The 24548-nt window shown below is 41.5% G+C and overlaps 1 protein-coding gene across 3 annotated transcripts in view; it reads right to left on the bottom strand.

Annotated features, from left to right (window-relative positions):
* Positions 1 to 3044: 3044 nt before the first annotated feature.
* The window catches only part of TAF5L (TATA-box binding protein associated factor 5 like), a 33450-nt gene continuing 11946 nt past the window's right edge, over positions 3045 to 24548 (bottom strand). Inside the window, exons 2-5 of one of the 3 annotated variants that reach the window (XM_015125718.3) lie at positions 24295 to 24439; positions 20047 to 20151; positions 12117 to 12841; positions 3045 to 5034 (exon numbers count right to left, since the gene is read on the bottom strand). In XM_015125718.3, the coding sequence (XP_014981204.1) occupies positions 4237 to 5034; positions 12117 to 12841; positions 20047 to 20151; positions 24295 to 24436 (1770 nt within the window). In that variant the 5' untranslated portion in view covers positions 24437 to 24439 and the 3' untranslated portion in view covers positions 3045 to 4236. 3 annotated transcript variants of the gene reach the window in all.

Genomic DNA, 24548 nt, shown 5'->3' with positions numbered 1-24548 from the left:
GAGCCAAGTTGAAGCACAGACTAATCTTTTAATCCGTACACTTAAAACACCAATCTGGGCAATAACAAAATCAGAAGCCTACCATGCTCAATACATTTTCTTATGCCACCAAGACATTTTAAACATGTAAATAAAACAAACAGAAAGGTGGTAATCATATCCTTAGAAGCTGAATCTTGAATACAAAAACTTTAAATTGTTCCCTGTTTCATCTTTATTCATTGCTTTAATTTTCTTCCATTTAGCCAGTCTCTTACTAAATTAACATTACAGTCCGATTTTCTGAGTCTGTCATTCTAAGAAATTTCAGCTGGTTATTTTCACATTTTATTAAAAATTTTGTTTTTCGAGACAGGGTCTTGTGTTGTCTCTCAGGCTGGAGTGCAGTGGTGTCATCATGGCTCACTGAAGGCTCAACCGCCCAGGCTTATGTGATCCTCCCAGTTCAGCCTCCCAAGTAGCTGGGACCACAGTAGTGAGCCACCACGCCCTACTATTTAAAAAAAAAAATTTTTGTAGAGATAGGGTCTCACTATGTTGCCCAGGCTGGTCTTGAACTCCTGGGCTCAAGTAATCTTGCCTCAGCTTCCCAAAGTGCTGGGATTACAGGTGTGAGCCACCATGCCTGGCCTCAGCTGCTTAAACACTTCCTCACCTTATACACATCTCAGAAATTTATCATTGTGGTTCAGAATAACAAAATATTCTGAAGTTTCTCTTTTTTTTTTTTTTTTTTTGAGATGGAATCTCGCTCTGTTGAGTGCAGTGGCATGATCTCGGCTCACTGCAACCTCCGCCTCCCGGGTTCCAGTGATTCTCCTGCCTCAGCCTCCCAAGTAGCTGGGATTATAGGCATGCACCACCACGTGGGCCCAGCTCATTTTTTAATATTAGTAGACACAGGGTTTCACCATGTTGGCCAGGCTGGTCTCGAACTCCTCACCTCAGGTGATCTGCCCGCCTTGGCCTCCAAAGTGCTGGGATTACAGGCATGAGCCACTGCGTATGGCCTGAAGTTTCTTTTAGCCATATATTATTTAGGTCTGTTCTTACTGCCAGGTCCTAATCCTGCTTGTTTCTGCTAGTTTATTGGGCAGAGGGAAGCAAAAGTCTTGTAACTTTGGCCGGGAACCTTTGGTTACTCCTAACCTCAGTTCCGTCTTTACCTGGTACTGCAGGAATGAAGGGAGACAACAGAGTAGGGACAAAAGCAGGAGCTCTGCAGCCAGAATGCCCAGGTTAAAATCTGGCCTTCTCGACGACCAGCTGTGACGCTTGGCAAGTGACTTAATCCTTCAGCACCTCGGACTCCTCATCTGTGAAATGGGGATAAAAATACACTCCCTTCAGAGGGTTTTTGAGATAAAATAAGTTAATTTTCATAAACCTCTTGGAGCAGTTTCTGGCCCATGGTAAGTACTACCTACATGCTTAGTAAATATCCTTATTTCTTTTTTGGAGGTTTTTAAAAAGTATTTTTCTATATCTATGGCTATACCCTCCTGCTAGAACCTAAGGATACTGAATCTATGGAGCATATTCAAGACCTGTGACTATTCCATGTCAGACGTGGAAGAGTAACAGAGCATTGCTGCGCATTAAGTATGTCGTCTACAAAACGGTGCAAGTCCCAAACGCCTATCCTTTGGAGAAAAGAGTGCAATCTCTAGAGTGTGACCGCACCTTCAAGCACTCGAGTGGACACAGGCACATGCACACATCCCTCTTGATACTTCTAGGAATTTGGGAGAGTTTTGATGGGCAGTCTATAAAGTCAAATTATCCTACATTAAAATATGTTCCTTTAAAAAAACGCAAAGCCCACTATGCTCATGAAGAACTTGAAGTTAAATCACAAGGTATAGACATGACTGGTGAGGTGAAGACTCATCTCATACAGTTTGTGTTTAATGGAGATTCTGCACTAACTGCCCCCCACACACAAAACCTTTCCAAATCATTCTGTCAGAGATATACCTTCACTTCAGAGAATAATTCCGTCCAACTTAGAGATTTTGTTGTTTCTGGTAATATACCACAGCATCTTGCCTAAGAGTTTGCTTATTACAGATCAGAACACATTTGAACACCAGGCTTTACTTGCAGAACACATGGACGGTGATGCCATCAGGCTACTACCAAAGGACCCTTCTTCCAGTGTCTCAAATACATGGATTTTATAAATAAGAAACATTTCTGATTAGTCGGCGTTGTAGGTTCAAGTAAAAAAAAAATGGCTAGAATTCTAGTCTTCCTACTTAATTTCTTAATGATTCTTGGTGTCCTTGTCAGAAAACTGTTTTTTTTTTGTTTGTTTGTTTGTTTGTTTTGAGACAGGCTTGCTCTGTCTCCCAGGCTGGAGTGCGGTGATTTGATCTTGGCTCACTGCAACCTCTGCCTCCCGGGTTCAAGTGATTCTCCTTGCCTCAGCCTTCTGAGTAGCTGGGATTACAGGCGCCCGCCAGGCTAATTTTTGTATTTTTAGTAGAGACAAGGTTTCGCATTGTTGGCCAGGCTGGTGTCAAACTCCTGACCTTGGGTGATCTGCCCTCCTTAGCCTCCCAAAGTGCTGGGATTACAAATGTGAGCCACTACACCCGGCTGAGAAAATTATGTTTTGAAGTTCACTTTACTTTGAATGAGCCCTTTATCTGGAATTGTTCCATACATAGTTTGAATTTATTTAACAGCCCAGTTCTTATGCCCCTTGGAGATTTTATAGTGGGGTCTTTGAAGGAAGCGGGAAGTAGGATCTCATCAAATGACTCTAGATGGTAAAATACATGTTGTCTCCAGTCAGCAACTATCAATCTTGGATGTACAAATAGCATTAAATGCCATCAATAATCCAAGTGAATACTAAGGGAATCATGATTCAAAGTAAGCTAAACAGAATCCAAGAACAGATAAAAATGCACCTTCATTGGGGACAGTGTGGCCTAGGTAACCGACGGGTTATTGCCCTGATGAGAGGTGAGAGGTATACCATCCCAGGACGGAACACTCACCCGCCTGTTCTCAGAGTTGAAATGAGATGCCAACACTTTTTTTTTTTTTGAAACTAAATACATTTTAATAGAAAACAAAATACAAAATAACTCTTTTCAGAAAACAGAAATATTTAATCCTTTTTCCACAAATTAGAACTTGCTTTATCCTCAGAGCATAGTTTGATATGCGTGCGTACATACTTACGATTCATTTCACAAAGTGTTCATTAGACTGGTATTGCAGTGCAGGACGTGGGAGCAGTTCATTGCAGGAGAAAAAGACGTGGAAAAAGCCACACCTCTGAATGGTGATTCGGAAATTCAACATTTTTCTAATTCTATCTTGTTACTTATTACTCCAAATTATTCTTTATCATAATCTTTCTTTTGAGGGGAGAGAATTATTAAGAGAAGTGCAGCTATGGAAAGAATTTTTCTTTCCCACCATCACTGCAGGAGCCCAAAATGTTCTCAATCAAACCCACCCACCCGCTTCCAGAAACATGTCAGCCGGAGTGATCAATCTGTCACCCGAAATTTCCCTTTCTCCCAATACACTGTGCTACCAAATTCTCTGAATTCCCTGAACCTCAAAATTCCAAGTATCAAAGCCAGTGCCAGGAGTCAAACCTGAAAGATTAAAAGCAGAGAAGGTGCCCTCTGCCAGTGCTAGGTTTCCTCATCTCAATAATAATAATAATTATAATTATAATAACAATAATTAAAAAAATCCTGGTTCTCTGTAATTACGGAAAAGGAAAGACTATTTGCCAGGATCATCCCCTCCCCTTTCCTCGTTCCCGCCCCGCATCCCTCTGCCAACAAGGACTTCCCTCGCACCCGAGGGCTGGACCACGCGTGACCCCTGTGGCACCGCTTCTCCTGAGGGTGCTCTACAGCCACCCTCTAACCAAACCCAGGCCCAGTCAGACGGGGAGAATGAGGCAGAGACAGGAAGGTGCTCGCATGCGCGAGGTCACGGTAGGATCTTCATGAGGACTTGTGAGTGACCTCCAGGGCATCCTAATTATTGGTCACTCATCATTGCCTCGCTTCTGCCCCCCTCCCCAACCTTGGCCTTCAACACTGCGGGGCTGAGTGATGGGGGACCTGCCCGGAAGGAGGGCCCAGGAGAGAGGGGAGGAGGGGGCTCTTTCACAGTCAATGATTCAATCTCAGCTCATTAAAGGATTGCAACTGGAGGCTTTCCACCGTTACCCCAGTCCGTTCCCATAAAGTTAAAAAATTAATGTTCCTGATTTTCTTGTGTAATTCCAGTCACCAGAAGAAGGTTACAGGCCATGAACTGCACGCTCAGGACGTTGCTCATCTGCCCGGTGTACACGCCCACGAGCTCGCTGGAGGAGCCGTCGGCAGGTGCACTGCCGTAAGTGTTCCTGATGTCCCAGACGCGCACCGAGTTGTCCATGGAGGCAGAGGCAATCAAGCCGCTGTCTGGACTGAAGGTGAGGCTGGTGATATTGTCTGTGTGGCCTCTCAGCTCTTTATAAAGGGTCCCAGAGGCCAAGTCCCACAGCTTCAACCGCTGGTCCTCGCCAGCAGATGCCAAGTACTTACCGTTGGGAGAGAAGGCTAGAGAAAGCACGGGGCCGCGGTGGCCTGTGAAAAGCCTCACCGAGTTCCCCTGCTGAGCGCTCCACAGCCGGACGGTCTTGTCGGTTGAGCCCGTGGCCAAGTAGTTTGAATTAGGGTGGAATTTGACACAGTCCACATCTGCCAGGTGTCCTGCATATATCCTCAGCGGGTACGTCCGATCAAATGACCACAGCCTGGCGGTGCGGTCGTGGGACCCGCTGGCGAAGTACAGGCTATATGGACTGATGTCCAGATCCCACACAGGATAGGCATGTCCTTGGTACAACACAGTGTTGGTGAAACTCCCCAGATCCCAGTATCTGATGGACATGTCTTCAGAACAAGAGAGCAACCCTGAGCTGTCCGCGAGGAACCTCGTGCTGTACACTGGTCCGCAATGTCCCCGCAGTATCTTCATCTCTGTGCCTGCATTATCATCCTCATCATCCTGGCAACATTGGGGTGGGGTGGGAAAATAAACACAAGAAAAAAATGTTCAGTGGTCTGACAAGGAAAACAAGTCCAGGAGAAAAAAAAGCAGAGAACTGAGACTGCTTGGGAAATAGCATCTATCCAGCAAATGACAGTGGCCTTGCCCCAGGAAGATAACTCATAACTGAATAAAAGTCTCTTACGACTTACAAATTGCTCTCCTTAAATTCACCTTGCAGCTCAGACTATATCAGATTAAAAGATGCAGAAATGCAAGGCCATTATAGAGTGATGACTGTGGACCTTACCCTTCGATTGAGGATAGCTTGTATGGTTACTTCTGATGCGTGCCATTTGAAAATGTTTACTTTCGAATTTCTGTGAGGCTCTTAGATTCTTCTATTCTATGGGCATTGCCTTCATCCGTCAGTTTTAGCTGCTTTATAAGCCATACTGCTCTCTGTTTTTACTCCATTTAACTGACAACAATATTTTGTCAAGTCCTGACATTAGTCCCTTACTCCCATGATGGGGGTTAATGATGCATGCAACACATGAAGGCAGATGTGGTATCACTTCAAGATTTTTGTTTTTTTTTCAGACGGAGTTTCGCTCTTGTTGCCCAGGCTGGAGTACAACATTGTGATCTTGGTTCACCACAACCTCCGCCTCCTGGGTTCAAGCGATTCTTCTGCCTCAGCATCCCAAGTAGCTGGGCTTACAGGCACGTGCCACCACGCCTGGCTAATTTTTTATTTTTAGTAGAGATGGGGTTTCTCCACGTTGGTCAGGCTGGTCTCGAACTCCCGACTTCAGGTGAGCCACCCGCCTCGGCCTCCCAAAGTGCTGGGATTACAGGCGTGAGCCACCGCGCACAGCCTCACATTAGGATTAACACACAACTATTAGTTCAGGCATGGTGGCTCGCATTGTAGTCCCAACACTTTGGGACGCCAAGGCGGGAGGATCACTGGAGCTCAGGAGTTGGAGACCAGCCTGGGCAATATAGGGAGACTCTTTACCAAAAAAATTTAAAAAATTAGCTGGGCATGGTGGCGCATGCCTGTGGTCCCAGACACTTGGGAGGCTAAGGTAGGAGGCGCCCTTGAGCCTGGGAAGTCCAGGCTGCAGTGAACTTTGATGGCACCACTGCACTCCAGCCTGGGGGACAGAGTGAGACCCTGTGCCAAAAACACCCCAAAACGAAAACAAATACAAACAAACAAAACCCAGAACCATCAGAGGAGTTTAGCCAAAATAAAACCTGGATGTTTTAATAATTAACAGTAAGCTAGAAAGGTACAGTTACTAGTAAATCACAGCCCCCACTGCCTGGTGACCAGCCACAAACTGCTTGGTGTCTCAAAATAAATCAGAATGAAGTTTTTAAAGTGACTTTCTGGAGGGTCTCAAAAAACATTTCCCCCAAAGTAACCAAACAAGGCGTGGATTCAGAAGTGCTTTAAGCAAAGCCAAGCGATTCATGTGATTCTTCGAAATAATTTCCTGTGTGTGAGGACAGAAAAGACGGCAACTAATGGTACTCGGAAAGAGTCCCCTTTCTTGGTCCCCTCCCTACAAGTATACCATCTGTTTTCAAAATTCATTTCCCTTTATTCCCTCACAGATAAACTCCTCAAAACTACAGCTGTCTCTTCTGTCCCAGAATTCATCAATTAAAATGGGTTTTAATTAAATACCAGAAGAAAGGAGTATGATGAAGATTCCTGAACCAGTCAAGCTTTGTTGGTTCATTGCGGCAGCCTTAGGTTCTTGTATAAGAAAAGGGCACCCTTTTTTTTCTACTTGAAAATGGTTAAATTCAAAATAAAATGAATGCCTCCCATGTGTACATATTTAAGAAAAAGGTGAGAGAAAATAAACACTGATGTTCATGAATATTCAAAATGGCTATTCCAAACACTCAACATTAAAAATACATAAGTATTTGGGAGCTGAAGGTTCTACTGAGTGCTACCAAAAATATTAGTAATTTTCCTTTCCAAAGAAGTTACAACAACACTTTAAAATTTCAAGAATGACTCACTGCTCTACACCAGAAAGTTTATATAAAGGCTGTGGGAACAAAAATGACACCAGATGAATTAAACAAAGATCCTTTGAAAGTTAACTGTGAATTAAAGGACATGTTACTGCCTCTGAGGGGTAAGTGGTCTTCATTTGGAACAAGAAGCTATGGAAGTGGCCTTCACCTCCGCAGTCGTGAAGGCATCACAGTTGGAGATGGAGAGGTGCATGGGCTAGGAGCATGGGCTGGGAGTACAGCTGGCGCTCCCCAGGGATCTTGATGATAGTCCCGGGCTGGTGGAAACGTGCCCAGCTGACTCTGTAGACCAAGGAATGGAGAAACCAGAATGTTCCTGCTGGCTATCACTGTCAGCCCTCTGCCAGGACCACAGCTTAAAATAACCCAGCCACATTTTCTGTGTGGCTCAACCAGTCCCACGCGGGCCTCAGTGCAGTCAAGCAGCTGAATTACAAGGGCCCAACCCCATGGGTTCTCACTTCTCTCTCCTGCCGACAGGATAATACCATACCCTACGATTCAGCCTGAATACTCCACAGTAATTGGGTATGCATCCCAAATAGAAATGTTTAATTTGTAAAGCATATTCATGTAATAATAAATCTTATTATGTACATTATGAAAAAGAAAAATAAACAGAAAGAGATCACGTATCATCTCATGCCCTCTTGTGCTGTAGTTTGCTGCCCTTGCTCTGGACTATGGAGTCCCTAAAACCTCAGATTTGTTATGGCTGTCTGCTCCTGGACTCGGTGGCTCCAACTACCTCAGAGCTCACACTCACGTTTCCCCCAGACCAGGGGTCCTTTCTTGGGGTCTGGAATTTAGCCTCCATCTATTCTCTCATTAGCTGTCAGTGGAACAGGAAGACATTAAATTTGGCTGGACTTGTGAGTGGATCAGACTTGGAAGCAAGTGAATTACTGCTACCTACGTGAGAGATGACAGCAGCCTGAACTAGAACAGAAAAGTTGGATACTGGCTAGCATGAATCGACATGTGCTGTTCGTGTAAAATACGTATCAGATTTCTAAAACTTAGGACCAAAAGAGATGTATGTAACAGATTTCATGAATAATTTTTTTATATTGCTTATATGCTGAAATAATTTGTTCATATTAGTTTGAATGAAATACATCATTAAAATTAATTTTAACAAATTTTTAACCTTTTTAGATGTGGCTATTAGAAAAATTTAAATTACTATAAGGCTCACACCATATTCCCATTGGATAGCATTAATCTAAATGACAATTTTATACACAGATTATATAGAATTGAGTATTGATGCTAATATTGCCTTCTTTACTTTTCAAACCTAAATAAGACCAGATTGAGGGGGAAACCACCAGACATATAAATGAATTGCACACAGCTGTTTTATTGCTGAGTTAAGGTGGGAGGTGCTGGTAGTGGTGAGGGTAGCACACATAGCTGAAAAGAAAGAAGAGCAAATCCTTGGTTTGGTATCTCTGTGGTTTTGCCATGTTGCTCAAATATTAAAAATACATAGGTATCAATCAACAGGGGTAAAGGTTGGACATCATTTCTTTTTTTTTTTTTTTTTTTGAGATGGAGTCTCACTCTATCACCTAGGCTGGAGTGCAGTGGTGCGGTCTCGGCTCACTGCAACCCCTGCCGCCCGGGTTCAAGCGATTCTCCTGCCTCAGTCTCCTGAGTAGCTGGGATTACAGGTGCCCGCCACCATGCCTGGCTAATTTTTGTTTTAGTAGAGATGGGGTTTCACCATCTTGGCCAGGTTGGTCTTGAACTCCTGACCTTATGATCCACCTGCCTCAGCCTCCCAAAGTGCTAGGATTACAGGCGTGGGCCACTGCACCCGGCCAGATATCATTTCTATCTCCATTTCATATAGAACAAAAGATGGAGAATGAAGGTTTCACTTTTCATCTCAGTGTCTGAAACAGGAGGAGGGCTGCTCATACCAAGGTGAAAAGCAAGGGACTGCTATGTCACTTAACACCTTTCCAAAGGTTAACCTAGATGATCTTCGAGTGGGAGACAACAGAAGCTACAGGACAGTGCTGTGAATTCAGTTTTATTTGGCATAATTAACAGAAAATTTTATGCTTACATAGAAGATTTTGGTTACTGTTTTCCTTTTTTTTTTTTAAACTGAGATATAATTACATACTATATAATTCTTTCAAAGTGTACAATTCAATGATTTTTAGTACATTCACAGAGTTGTGCAATGATCACCACTATCTAATACAGAACATTTTCATTACCTCACAAAGAAATGCCACACCCATTAGCGGTCACTCTTATTCTCCTTGCCCAGCCCTTGGCAACCACTCCTCTCCTCTCTGTCTCTATGGACGTGCCTATCTGGATATTTCCTATGAAAGGAATAACAGTAGGTGACCTTTTATGACTGGCTTCTTTCACGTAGCATAAAGTTTTCAAGTTCATCCATGTTGCAGCCTGCATCAGTGCTTCATTTCTTTTTATGGGCAAATAATATTCCACTGTATGCACACACTACATTTTATTTATTCATTCATCTTGATGGCCATTTGGACTGTTTCCATTTTTTGGCTATTGTGAATAATGCTTCCATGAATATTCATGTACAAGTGCCTGTGTGCACGTTTTCCATTCTCTTGGATATATGTCTGGAAGTGGAATTGCTGGGTGTGAACACCATTTCAAATACTGTTGAAATACTGTATTCACTGATTTATGTAATAGTTATTGCTTCAAAAAGATGAAAGCAGAGAGTGCAAGCTGGCTTTTTAATCTGACTTACATAGTGATTTTGTACTTTCTATCATCTCATTAATCCATGTGGCGTCACCACTTGCTTTTACCTCTTTGGTTTCTCTAGTTATATGAGTTTGTGGCTCCTGTATTAAGAGTCTCTCTTTTTTTTTTAAAATATTCAATCTTTCGTTTCAAAATAATAGTCTGTTTTAATTATGCACTCTACAAGGGAAAAAGAAAAGTCCAAATTTTCACTGGAGAAGCATTAAACACCAACTATCACAACTAATTTATGCCTGGCTTCCCCCCCAAATACTTGTCAGAAACCAAAAAGAAAACTTCCCAAATTGCTGTGATAAAATGGGCGGGCATGCAGAAATCCCATGCAGGAAGCCCCTCAACAACAGAATAGGAGAATCTCTGCTTTAGTTCTTAAGTTTAAAAAAAAAAAGTTTATTCTTAAAAAAGGCAGAGGCTAGCTAGCATCTACAGTACTTTCAGTACGAACAAGGATGGAAAGCCAGAAATGCCTAAACAAAACCACCATTCCAATGACATCTTTTGCTCTCTTCTTGATGGGACATCCAACTGTTTAAGCCTGAAACACAAATGTCACCATTGATGCTTCCTCTCCCTTACCCCTACAGTAATCGAATAACTGAGCTCTCCTCTAGTCTGTCCATGTCCCCTTTGCCACTGCCACTACTCTAGTTTGGCTGCCGTAATTGCTCATATAAGACAGTATCACCACATCACTTCCTGTCTTAGCCCCTCTCCTAACTCCAGCCATAACTTAGTTTCTTTCAGTTCCTGGAATTCCACATGCGGTTCCTCACTTCTGAGTCTTCAGATACACTCCTGATACCCGGAAATACACACAGGACAAGTCACAGAGCTAGTTATCAGTAGTGGCCAGAGTCTTAAGATGTTTTATTTTGGTCTACTGTTATCAGATGTCATAATGCTATCTTCCTTAATATTAATTTTTAATGCACAGAATATCCACTCTGTATCATCAAAGCTACTATAGTAAGGTCAGTATAAATAATTATTTTTTGTATTTACAGAAAATTGAAAGCAAATGCAGGCAGTATTCCTCAGTTTTATCAGAAGAACTCCCAAAAAGAGAACTGTCTCCAAGGAAAAGAGATGTTTGAAAATTCAAATACAAATGTAATAAAAAATATTTTGGAGAGTACCATAAAATTCTAGTAAAGCTTCCACACAGGAATCTAGACTCTTTACTTATCATAAAGAAATCCTTCAATTACACTGTCTTGGTTGCAAGAATCAAAAATTCAAAGGCCATCCTAACTGGAAGCGGACTCAGAGAACAGGAACAGGAAAACACTGGTTTAATTTAGGGTACCCAATATTCTTAACATCCTTATCATTAACTGTAATTTAATTAGACTGATTTTTTTGCTCCTTAATTTTTCAACATTGTGTAAAGAATTTTTCATCCAAAGTAATGTGAGGCAAAGCTACCTGAATGTCAGTGGTGATAAGACAAAAATATTTTGGCCCACAGACAGTGGTCCTGAAAAAGGACCACTCTGAAGGAAAGTTAATTCTGTGAAGTTTAATTTCTATCTTCCTTGGCCCACATTTTTTCTAAGGTAGTGAATTTTGGTGACCTGAAACCCAAGCTGCGCCTGCCCTTTTCAATGACTGTCCTAAACCCTTACAAGTCAAACAAGATTGACTACTGACTGACGGGGGAGCTGGCAACTCTACTTCTTGTGTTACTTCTCCAAGTGGGGTCTGGGAACACCCTGTAGTACATGAGCCACAGGATATGCACTGGCCTCAGAAAGCCAATACCATCCAGTGTGGTGAGGGTGCAGGGACGCCAGTGTTCTTACTACTGTTGCTGACACTGTGAAATGGCACAACCTTATGTGGGGAAAATAATATTCATTATAGTTTACAATGCAGGCCCTTCGACTCAGTCATCCTACTACTGATTATTTACGCCTGAGCAAATGTGCACACACATAAGTGTATATTTACTGCAAATCTCAGCTAAAGTCAATATTAGCTAAAGTTCTTTCATTAGGCTTAGTGTTGTTATCCACATTTCACATAGTATAAATACTGAGCATTGACTAATAACATTAAGTTAATGTTGCTATAAATTGTTTTTGCATCTTAGGTTAGGCATGTGCAGGAATTCAATGGCTACAGGTTACATGGCATTAGTGTGGCTTCCGCTGTAGGATGAGGAAAATTAGGAAGTCCATTCTAAGATATGTCATGTTTGTAAGGATATTCTAACGAAATTAGGAAGGCAGGTACAGGGAAGAAAAAAATGGTATTCATACCTCCTCCTCCAGAATATCACAAGCCAAATGGATGCGGGACACGTCTACTTGATGGGGCTCTGATTTTAACTTCTTGGATCGTAAACTCCAAAGTTTTATACAGGAGTTGTCAAACCCAGCAGCAAGCAGCTTGCTATCGGGGGAGATTTCTGCAGTGTTCAACAGCTGCTCTGTGTTATAGAAGGCATAGAAGCAGATGGTAGTAAGGGAGGGAGGCCCATCCTTGACGCGCTTAATGCTCTCCTGTAAGACCTCTAGGGCAGCCTCGTTCTGCAGAATAGGGCTGGGCATGTCAGGGGGCTCCAAACCGTTGTTCTCACTGCGGGAGGAGCTGCCACTGGCATATAGCTGATAGTCTGTTCTCTTGGCAGGCTGCACATCAAGATGGATATGTAAGGTGAGGACTTTGCACAGGGCAGTATTGTTGTCACTTTGGAGGTAGCGGATAAGGTAGTTGTAGCTGTCTTCTTGGAGACGGACCACGTACTTGTTATCTAGGAATGCTCGAAGCTTGAAGTTAGACAGGATGTCCTGGATGGTTTGAGTGGTCTGTAGCTGCTCAATGACATCCTTCTGGCTAGCATTCTGCAGAAACATTCCATGGAAGCGGCTGTAAAAACTTTCCACTGTGCTCTTCGGACTGTTTTGGACCAGGTTGAGATGGAGGTAGACAAAGAGAGGATAGAGGAGAGGCATCACTTCGTGGCTATGCTGGGAATCAGAATCTACAATGAAAGAAAATGAGGGCTTTATAATCAGCATAATCTTACAGAATAATGTGATCCCTCCTGGGGATCACCACCATCACATAATGCTTTCTTGCCAGGACCCCATTTTTAAGAGTACTGATTGAACTATAAGCCCAACACAGGATTCTGGAATTTCAAGGCCTTTTGATTGAAGAAAGAGCATGAACTCTGAAGTCCAGCAAATCAGGGCCTGAAGCGGGGCACAACTCAGGAATTCAATGCCCAGAGTGGTTAAGTGACTTGCCAGAGTTCACAACAATATAGTGGCTTGTACCCAGGTCTTCAAGATTTAGTATTTTTTCCCAATACATTAGTGTTTCTTCAAATTGGGGACCTCAGATATCTGAGGGTACTTGGATATATTCTTGGAAGACTGAGTTCTTCACAATTTTTAACTTGATGATAATGTAAAAAATAATTAACACACAGTATATTCAGAATTATCTGGATGTCCGCTTAACAAGTTAAGTACTGACAAGTGATTTTAGTGCTCTAGTTTGTGTTTTGTAATTACTTTTGGCATCCACTGTCTCAAGTAAAATCAAAGCACTTACTTTAGTGGGTTCATTAACATGTCTGGCTATACAGGCTAGCGTGTCCCATGTTAACATGACAGCCTTTATCCACAATTGTCTCATCAGCATATTCATTCTGATTTTGCTGGTTAACAAATTCTCTTTTGCAGTGATAATTTACAAATAAGACCATTTTATGTCATTAAGACTCAACTACTTACTAATTTGAGAGTTTAGCACCATGAAACTATAAGACAGAGAATGTTATTTAAAAGGTGTACAGCTTGAATTCATGGGTGAATGAGAAAAGAACAGAGGTATATTTGACACCTAAATAAGTGCTCAAGGCACGCTGTGAGGGAGCAAAGGCTTTGATGTGATTCATACACAGTGGGGAGAGAGCAGGGCCTCTGCAGGGCAGAAGCCCCTCAGGGAGCTGAGACCAGCCTGTATCATAGTCACCAGTGCTGTCCTGATGCCTGCTTGCAGCAGCAAGTTAGTTCTGGCAAAATCCATTCGTTACATTCACTCAGTGTTATTTTCAACTTTACTGCTTTTGAAGTTTTGCTTGTTCCTTATCTGTAATGAGTCTGGGTTTCGTAAAGAAATATAACCATAAAGGTTTTATATCTAGTATAATGTTTGTACATATTTAAATAAATCAAAATAAAAATGTTTTAAGTCAGCACTTATGTTTTGGTAACATTTTTTTTTTTTTAATGAAAAGACATCAATACAGGGTTTAAGACTGAGGAATACTGCATCAGTGAATCTTGCCCCCTAATGTGATGATAAAAGACATTTGCACATTATTTCTGCTTAACACCCTATTTCACTTTATCACAAGGTGAATGAATCTGCTGTACAATATTCATAATATGCATTTTAGAATAAATGTATCCCAACTCAAATACATTATTTACAAGATGAAAAATTACCACCGTCCCACTGAACTGGAAGTTAAGACAGCTACCCAGCCACTTTGGGCTCCTCACACCTCTGAATCAATAGGCAAGGAAAGGAGTTACAGTGTTAGCTGGGGTGACTGATCCTGCCCAAGAGGAATTGGAACTACTACACAATGGAGGTAAGGAGGAGTATGTCTGGCTTAAGGAGATCCCTTAGGACATCTCTGTACCCTGCCCTGTGATTACGGTCGATGAAAATGACAACAATCCATACAGAACTGTGAATGGTCCACGCACCTGAAGAATGAAGGTTTGGGTCACCAGGTAAACCATGATCAGCTTGCAAGGTGAGTGCAAAGGGAATACAGAATGGGTAGAGGAAGGAGGCAGCCACGAATACCAGCTACCACCATGTGACCAGTTACAGAAATGAGGACTGTAATTGTTGTATTTCTTATTTTGTTATGAATGTTTGGGTGTGAATATCTATATATAGATATACAAAAAGCAAGTATCTTTGTATTCTTTCCTTTCTTGTCCCCTTATCATATAACATCGGATTACTGACTTTATTTTTTTCCGATGGAGCCTGACTCCGGTGCCCAGGCTGGAGTGCAGAGGCGTGATCTTGGCTCATTGCATCCTCTGCCTCCTGGGTTCAAATGATTGTCCTGCCTCAGCCTCCCAAGTAGCTACAGGCATGTGACACCATGCTCAGCTAATTTTTGTATCTTTTTTTCTTTTTTTTTTTTTTAGTAGAGATGGGGTTTCACCATGGTGGCCAGGTTGGTCTTGAGCTCCTGACCTTAAGTGATCCACCCACCTCAGCCTCCCAAAGTGCTGGGATTAAGGGTGTGAGCCACTGTGCCAAGCCAGATTACTAACTCCGTATCACAGTATTTAAGTATTAAGTATTGCTTACCTCACAGTATCGAAATTATAGAATATCATGGAGAGGAGTAAACATCATCCAAGGACTTTGCATCCTCCTCTAGGGAAAAGGTTAGTGTGTTTTTTGGTTGTACACAGGATAATTTTATCAGGTTAGGTGGAAGTATGAACTTGTTATTCTCTTTATTTGGTGATTAAGTATGGAATAAGGAGATGCATATGAGTGTCAAGTTAACAAGGAGTGGACTTGCAAGGTTACTTTTACATGTCAAACTGTGGGTGGGGCGGGGGGGGGCACGGTACACAGTCAAACATTATTTTAAATGTTTCTGTGAAGGTATTTTTTTTCTCTTTTTAAGATGAGATTAACACGTTTAAGTCATCAGACTTTGAGTAAAGCAGATTACCTTCCATAAAATGGGTGGGCCTCATCCAATCAATCAATCAATCAATCAATCAGTTTAGGCTTTAATAGAAAAAGACTTATCTTCCCCTAGTACAAGGAATTCTGCCAGCAGAGAGCCTTTGGATTTGAACTGCAACACCAACTCTTTCCTGGGTCTCCAGCTTGCTGGCTCGCCCTGATTGTGAAAGTGCCAAGCCTCCACAATTACATGAAACAATTCCTTAGAGTAAAACCTCTATATATCCATCCTGTTGGCTCTTGGCTCTGTTTCTTTGGAGAACTGTGACTAGATTTTGGTATTTCTTTTTCCTTTGTATTCTATTAGGATGAAGGATTGTTCTCAACTCCTTAGAAACAGAATTTCTGGCTCATTTTCTAAAATGAGAGACATTTTAATTGAGTAAGTTTAGAAAAAAACCTAGCTATCAAGAAATAGTGATGTACTACTTTAAAACTTACTGAAATTCACTGTTGCTTCAGCTCATAGTTTCAAAATTGCTTAATTGCTCTCTCGTGTCTGAAGAGAACAGTGTGCTGGGTATAAAACAAAACAATTGATCAATTTGGAAGAAGGTGAGATTCAGAATTCCAACTCCCATTTTTAATTATTCCCTTGCAATCATAACATACTCTATATTTTACTGAAAGTGTACTCACTTAAAATATATATTTTTCTAACTGCAAAAGTAACAAACATATCCTCTGAAAGTACACTTTTTCTTTCTTCTATCTATCCACTGAAATGTAATGAATGCCTACCTGGTGCCCAACTCTACTGGTGGTAAATGAGAGAACAATAGAGTTTTTCACGAGTTCATGGAAATTAGTAGTCCACGGAAATTGTTTAATTTAGTATCTACTAAATTAAACAAAACTAATCTTGTTGGTCCTCATTCTCCTCTACCTTTCTTCAGGGTTTGGCTCTACTGACTGGCACTCCTCTGTCCTTTATTCTGAAATCCAACACTACTTGGTCCTGCCATCACTCCCTTTTTGGTTCCTCTTCCTCCTGTCAATCCTCAAATGCTCATTTCACTCTAAAGAATTAACACTGGGTGTGTGCCTCCTAGGAGGCAGGCACTTTACATTCATGATCATGTTTAAGAGTCACAGCTGGCCCTGGTTCAAATCCAGAGGTTGCTTGACTCCAAAGTCTGTGTTCTTCCCACTACACCTCCTGAAGAAAGGACCTATGGCAACAGGTGAGCTCACAGAATCTCTCATCTACAGACAACCTGTGGAGGAAAAATACATTCAGGTGGATACAGATACAGATACTCTTATATCTTTCCCTAGTATCTTCCTTTGAGATTTTATCATTTCTTAAGACTTTTAATTTGCATCTCCATATAGCTGATGCTACACGTTCTTTATCACAAGTCTTTACCTTTCTCCTAAATCCTAGCCTCAAATTTCTCACTGCAAGCTATGCAGTAGGATGCCACTGTCATGACAATTTAAAAAACATAAACCCTTCTGACTTATATCTTTTCAATAAACCTTCATCTCCACTCCAGTCTTAAAGTCTGAGCCATTGCCACTTCTTCCTCCTTTACTTCTGAGCCTGGGAGATTCCACCTTGGTGATTTAACTATGAAATAAAGCTCCTGCCTTGCAATTCCACAATGCTGTCAAATTCTGGTCCTTTTTCACCTCATTTCTCAACATTGCCAAGCACTTAAATTAACAGTCAGTCTCCTTGCCATTCCTCTTACAAATAATTTTACAAACTGCTTTCAGACTAATATTCATTGATCTTCAGCCTGAAAGTCTTAGTCTCAACAAAGCCTTAATTATTCCTGTAGAGTCGTCAAGCCTGCCTTTTTGCTCATGTTATTTCTTACCCAAATCACTCCTCTTCCTTCTCCTCTTCCAGTCTACTGAAACTCAGCCTATCCTTCAACTGCTGACTTAAATCCTACCTCCCGCTCAGGAAAGCCTTCCCTGACTACCCCCAACCAAATCACTTTCTCTTTCCATTCTGAATGCAATTCCTATATAATTCAGAAACCGATCTCATGCTGGTCTGTGAAAATGCTTCTGTGATATTCAAATTTTATTTAAAAACTTTTACCTATAGTGTTTTTATGTTAGGACTGCTTCTAAAATAGATTAATGAGTATATCTTATACTTTATCTTGATGTTCAGGAAATAACTATTCATTTGATTTGGTTATAAGCTCTTTAGAGACCTGAGGGTAGAGAAAAATATTCCAGGAGCAGCAGTCCAAAGTGATCAACATATATTAACCCCTTTTAAGTAATGATCCTTTAAACCAAAGGATTAAAGAATCAAATTACAGACAAAATAACAGACAACTTTCTCAGTTCAGAAACAAAGAAAGAACCTAAAGGAAATGGCTGATAGATTATAATCTTTTGAAATGTAAAGTTCCGGCCAAATAATTCTTGTGGTAGTAATTTTTAATGGTAAAAGATAAGTATAAAGTAATCAATATATAAACCAAAATAATACACCTGGCCTTACACACTGAGTTATCCTAGTTTTTATCTGGCCCCCATAATGGTTAGCATTTTAAAGCAAAGAATCTATATTTACTATAGTCTACAGTTGGAGAAAATGGTCAAAATATTACAGGAAATAAGGGTTACAAAATCAAACCCTCTGGGGGGTTACCTTATCAGTTTCACGGTTGTTGGGTGATAGAATTCATAAGTAGAGAACAGTCTGTTTAATAGTTACAAAAACGAAAAATCATGAAGATTAAGGCTTTAGTAAAATAAGTCTATTACGTTTAAACTGAAAAGAAGGAAGTTTCATTAATTCTGCATATCATATCAATGTTAAATATTTCAGGGCAGTGATCAATTTCCACTAAAGATAAAAAAAAGAAAAACTGAATTTATAGTGTTTCTTTCATTCAGAGGTAAGAACTTAGAGATACTTTTTATCATTGGCATTGGTTTCTGAGGCATTAAGCAATTTTAGGAAAAATTTAACTCAGTTTTTAGAAAGTTATTTTACTCAGTTAAAAAACTATGATATTATTCTCTCTCTGACAGATTTATTTTCACCATACTAGTGGTGCGGAAGCTGGTTTAGAAAGAAATGTCTTGGCTGGGTGTGGTGGCTTGTGCCTATAATCTCAGCACTTTGGGAGGCCAAGATGGGAGGACTCCTTGAGGCCTGGAGTTTGAAATCAGCCTGGGCAACACAGTGAGACCCTGTCTCTACAAAAAAATTAAAAAAAAAAAATTAGACAGGTGTGGTGGCGCATGCTTGTGGTCCAGCTACTCAGGAGGCCGAGTTGGGAGGATCACTTGATCTCAGAAGGTCGAGGCTGCAGTGAGCCATGATCATGCCACTGCACTCCTGTCTGGGCAACAGAACAAGACCCTGTCTCAAAAAAAAAAAAAAAAAAAAGAAGGAAATTATCTGGCTTCTTTGAGCCTGTCTCCTTCATTCATTCAGCCTGTATTTATGTTAAGTGCTGACTACATGCCAGGGTAGATACTGTCCTAAGATATATTGATATGGTCCCTGCCCTCATGGAGCGTATAGTCTAATGAGGAAAACAGACACAAAGGTAAATCAACAAATGTGTAATTTTAACAGAGATATATTCTGCCTCATGACAGTGAGATGGCTTTTGTCATGGATATGACTTATTTCCATTATGAGTGACACTCAGATGACCCTAATGACATTACATACATTTGTGTATTTTTTAATCATTGAAGCATAGGTATATAATAAAATAAACTCAATCGCATAATTTTATTGTTACAGAATTGCAATGATTTTTGCAGTGAAGTATTAATACACTTGGTTGATTGCTAAAGTGAGTTATCCTGGTGTAAATTTTTATGTTTACATCCCTTTCCCATTTATCTTCTGGGGCTCTTAATGTTTTTCTTCCTAATACGTGGTATAGTATCTTTTTTATTCTTATATCTCAAGTGGTCATTCTGCCACTCACAAACTGGTCTAAATGACAACTTTTAGTATTTTTGCCTGTTCATTCATAAGGACTATTTACTTGCACTTTTGGAAATAAGGGGCAAAGCCCATTGTGAAATGTACTACATTATTAGTAGAGATATAATGTACATTTCAAATGTGCTGTATTTAAGGATGTTTCTCTGCATGGCTGACAGTTTTTACTTATTCAATACAAGTCAAAAGTCACTGTGCTGAAGGCCATGAATAAAACACCCAGAGCTCTGCCCTTGTAAACTTAAACCTCATGACTGAACTCTTCAGGAATTCCAATAGACCATAAGTTTGAATGCAAGAACTGTGTTAAGAGTACCTTCAAATCCCTAGTATCTCATACCAATCGTGGAATATAGTTGGTTCTAAGATAAATTTGCATCACTCTATTTTTTTCTTTTTACTGCTCCTTGTGGAGCAGGGCTAACTCATAAGCAGTGTGCCCAGAGTTGGTCTGTATTACTCTGTTTTCTTAATAAGAAAAGGTTCTAGAGCTGAGTACTTACCAGTGAGAAAATTCCGCAGTCGTCCAAACTGTACTTCATATTGCTGGGGTTCTGCCTGGCAAGGGGCTGCAGACACTATGTTGGCACAACCAGATTCTGATTGCACTAAAGAGAAGATACACAAGACAGGGCAGGAAACAGAGAGATGATTATTAATCCAGTATGTGGCAGGGCGGAGGAGGGTGTTGTGCACACATGCACAGCAACTGACATTTCAGCAGGTTTCCAAAGTGTGCTGGGTCTTGGTTAAATACGACAGACTGATGACACTTGTTTCTCTCCCCTCCCTCCTGAAGTTCAATAAAATGAGGGCCAGGGAAGGAAAGGCATAAAGCACAGGACAAGGTGAATGAGAGAAGACAAGTACATAAATTCATGAGATTTATCAGGAAATGTTTGACCCTATGTTCTGACATTTCACAGGTGCCTTCGTGTGAGCTCATTGTCAACCACTGTGCTGGGCACTGAGTGGGCCCCTTCAATCTGGAAATTCACGTCTTCTAGTTCTGCGAAGTTTTCTTGAATCATTTTGATAATTCCCTATCTTCTGAGACTCCTACAATTTCAAGGTCGGATCTCCTGAACCAATCCTTTCATTTTTTTCTCCTATTATTCCATTTCTTTGTCTTTTTGCTCTACTTTCTGAAAACCTTCCTCACCTTTTGGCCCTTCTACTGATTATTTCCCCCTAGATTACTTATAATACCTAATGAGTTTTTATTTTTTACTATCATGTATCTAATTGATAAGTTTTTTCATTCTCAACATTCTTTTTTTCCCCAAACAGGCTATGATTTTTGAATCCTAAGTATCTGAAACAAGGTATTTTTGAAGTTTTCTTCTGTTGCTTTCCATTTGCCCTTCTTATGAGATATGTTTCTTCTAGGGTTCTATGGCCCCTGGCTGTCTTACAGTGAGGCGCTCTGGGTGGTGAGGCTCATCCTCCAGGGTGACCAGGGTGAGCAATGTCCCAACATCACTGTCTTTTGGTATTTCTTCTTGGGCAAGTTGGACTCCCCAGGGAAGGATCGTTTACTTGCCTTCCTGGAGCATGGGTGCCTGGCTGCAGTATCCCGGGCAGATGAATTGGTGCGGGGGAAACAAGGTTGGAGTCTCAATAGTCAGTATGTAAACACACACTTCATCTCCAATCTGAGAGTTTATGCTTTCTAAAAACAAAAACCAAAAACCATTCTCCTCCTGTTTACAAGAGGAGTCGGGAATACCGGGGAAAGAAGGTGGCTAAAAACCAAGGGAAGCCACCTTTAACCGTATCCTGAATGAAACATGAATGCATTTTGGACAATGGAATGTGGATGGAGAAATGGTGATGAATGCGGCAGGACTGAGGGAGGCATAACAGGAAACAGGTAGAAAGGGAATCACAGGTGAGAGGAAAGCCACCCTACTCCAGGAGAAGGAATAGAAGCCAGAAACGAGGACCTGCTGCAAGCCTGCATGCAAGGGCGGGGCTCCTCCTGCTCCTTCTTGCCCCCACCTTTAGTTATTCTGTCACTAAATCCTACAGATTCCTAAAATTTATCTTCTCCTCTCCACTCCCATTACCACTTCCTCAACTGAGGCTGTCTTCACCTCTCACTGGACTGTGTCTTCTAACTACTTTCCCCGATTCTAACCTAGGCTGCCTTATCAATACTGCCACTAGACTGATTTTTCTAAAATTCACATTGGAAAACTTGGATACCCTCCTCCAATTTGTTCCCTGGTAAATATCTAATGGTTCCTTTGCAACTCAGCTCACTCCTTCAACTATTTACTGACCCCCAACTATGTCAGGAATCACAAAGCCTTTTGGGGCGCCTTCCTTGGCTTGCCAGCCTAATTTGGATGATCTTTTGTGCTACCACTGAACCTCCCCCCTCACAGAACTTACTATCTCATGCTCTTCTTCAATCACTGACTTACCTGCCTCACTTCCCAACTAGAACACTTAGCTTCTCAGAGCTAGGGTCAAATCATAGCTATCTCTAGAACTTTTCAGCACGTGGGCTAGAGCAGATGTTCACTAAATGTCTGCTGAAAAAAGACAGAATTCTTCAGATTACTTAATTAATGGAAAAATCTAGGACAAAATCTTCCGATAATCATATTTCATGTTTCTCACTTTTCCTGGTGGTTTTCCAGCAACACCACTTTGTCCTAATAAGCTATTCTATTGAAACTAAGACAACTTAGATGAGCAAAGTTCTTGAAGACTGTTTAATATTGTTCATTCCGACTTTCTATCAACAGCAGCAAGAATTACTGCTCCCTGGTTCCAAAGGATGCAGGGCAGCAGATTTTTGAAACAGCTGGGATGGCATGTTCAGAAAGAATTACTTTACAGTGGGATAGAGGTGTTGTAAATGGACTCTCCTATTTGAACAATAAGGTACTCAGTATTCTATACCAAGCTCATAATCTGGCCCCTGTTAAGGGTATCTCTGAGGAGTTTGAAGGGAAGGAAGAACAGGTGGATCTGACCCTGAAATATGTGGCGGCAGGCTGCTGACTAGGCTTCTGTTAGTGTTTCAGAGGGAGTCAGGAACCACTCCTTTGAGAGCGTCCTCAGGTTGTTACTGTCCTAGCACTCTCTTCCTATGGCAATGTCAATGAATCCCGGGTCCTTGACTTTGAAGGTATATGAAAAGAGGGCGCTGAGGTAATTGCTGCTGCTAGGATGGAGGATGAAACCATTAAGAAATGGAGCAGGTGGTGACAGATACTTGGAAGAGCAGAGAAAGTCCAGGAACAAAGAAGAGAGACGAATGTAGCCTGAGCATGTAAGAAAGGGAACCAGGACTGAGCTGCAGAAATCACTGCTAACTCCACCTCCACACACAGTCATTAAAGTAGTTTATAATCACCCTAAAGCATCCCAGCATTTTTTCCCCCCCAGAATCTCTAGTAAATAAGTTCAGTAAAAGCAAGTCCTGTTATGCTGGGTGCAGTGACTCACACCTGTAATCCCAGCACTTTGGGAGGCCAAGGTGGGAGGATCGCTTGAGGTCAGGTGGTCATGACCAGTCTGGGCAACATGGTGAGATCCCATCTCTAACAAGAACAACAAGCAAAAAAAAAAAAAAAAAAAAAAAAATTAGCCAGGTGGTTGTGCATGACTGTGGTCCAAGCTACTGGGTAGGCTGAGATGGGAGGATCACTTGAGCCTGGGAGGTTGAGGCTGCAGTGAGCTGTGACTGCATCACTGCACTCCAGTATGAGTGATGGAGAGAGAGCCTGTCTCAAAAAACAAAAAACAAAAAACAAAAACAAAAACACAAAAAAAGAAGAAGAGAGTCATATTACATAGAAACATGAACTCACAAAATAGCTAACAACTACAGTTGGCCCGCTGTATCTGTGGGTTTCACATCCATGGATTCAAACAACTGCAAATCAAAAATTTTGGGGGGAAAAAAAACCCAAAGTCCCAAGAAGCAAACTTTGAATTTACCAGGTGCTGAATACCATGATGAATCCATGTGAATGAGGTGATATGTAGGCATTGTATTAGGAATTATAAGCAACCTAGAGATGATTTAAAGAATACAGGAGGATGTGTGTAGATGTAACCTACTATGCCAAATATTATACCACGTCTTATCAGGAAGGGACTTGAGTGTCTGTGGATTTTGGTATCCATGGAGCGGTCCTGGAACCAATCCTTTATGGGTACTGAGGGATGACCGTACTTGTTAATCCAGATGGAGTCAACTCAAGTTTTTCTAAAATAGAATCTGATTTCAAAACATTAAAAAACAAAACCAAATTTAAAAAACTTCAGGAATGTGTCTATAATATAATATTTCCAACTATGGATCCTGAAGTACTAATTCATTCAACAAACCTGACTTCCACATGTGAAGCTCCATGCTGGAGGAGAGGGGACCTGTGCAAGAAGGGGACAGAGGGACACCCTGTCCCTAAAGGTCTTGTAGGTTAATTGTTTACGGAAGGAAAAAGTTGCACATACTTTCAGGTACAGATAAAGTAACTGAATGGTCCTGAGGAAGGAAATGACTTTGGCCAGGAGAACCACAGAGGTTATCAGAAGTGGCATGTGAGCATGGCTCTGAATGACAGACAGGGTCTCTGAGGCCAACATCATTCACTTAACGTAGCTCACTGAGGTTTTTGGTCAGTCTGCTCTCTCTGGCACTGTCTTGAGAAGAGAAGCAATCCCACAGGGATATTGACGTGAGTTCTCCTGCTCCAGGTTCACCCCACCAGACAAACCCCCACCATTACCTGTTAGATTGGCCGCCATCTCTTCAGCAGTCTGTGACAGCCGCAGTCCTTGCTTCAGGGGACCGTCTGAGTCCACGTACTGCCGGCGTTTGAGGTAGCAGGACACTGCCATCTGAATCTGCTCGGTACGCACTCGTTTCATGACCTTCGAGGGAGGCAACCACAGGATGCAGAGACATCAGGGGCCTGGGAGAGCAACGCATCCAACTGCACCATCGCGGATGGGTAGGATACGGAGGAGAGGAAGACCAGCC

Source organism: Macaca mulatta, chromosome 1 (genome assembly GCF_049350105.2).
Source record: "Macaca mulatta isolate MMU2019108-1 chromosome 1, T2T-MMU8v2.0, whole genome shotgun sequence".
Classification (NCBI taxonomy): Eukaryota; Metazoa; Chordata; class Mammalia; order Primates; family Cercopithecidae; genus Macaca; species Macaca mulatta.
Note: the sequence above shows the minus strand (reverse complement) of the source record. Positions and strands in the feature narration are given on the sequence as shown.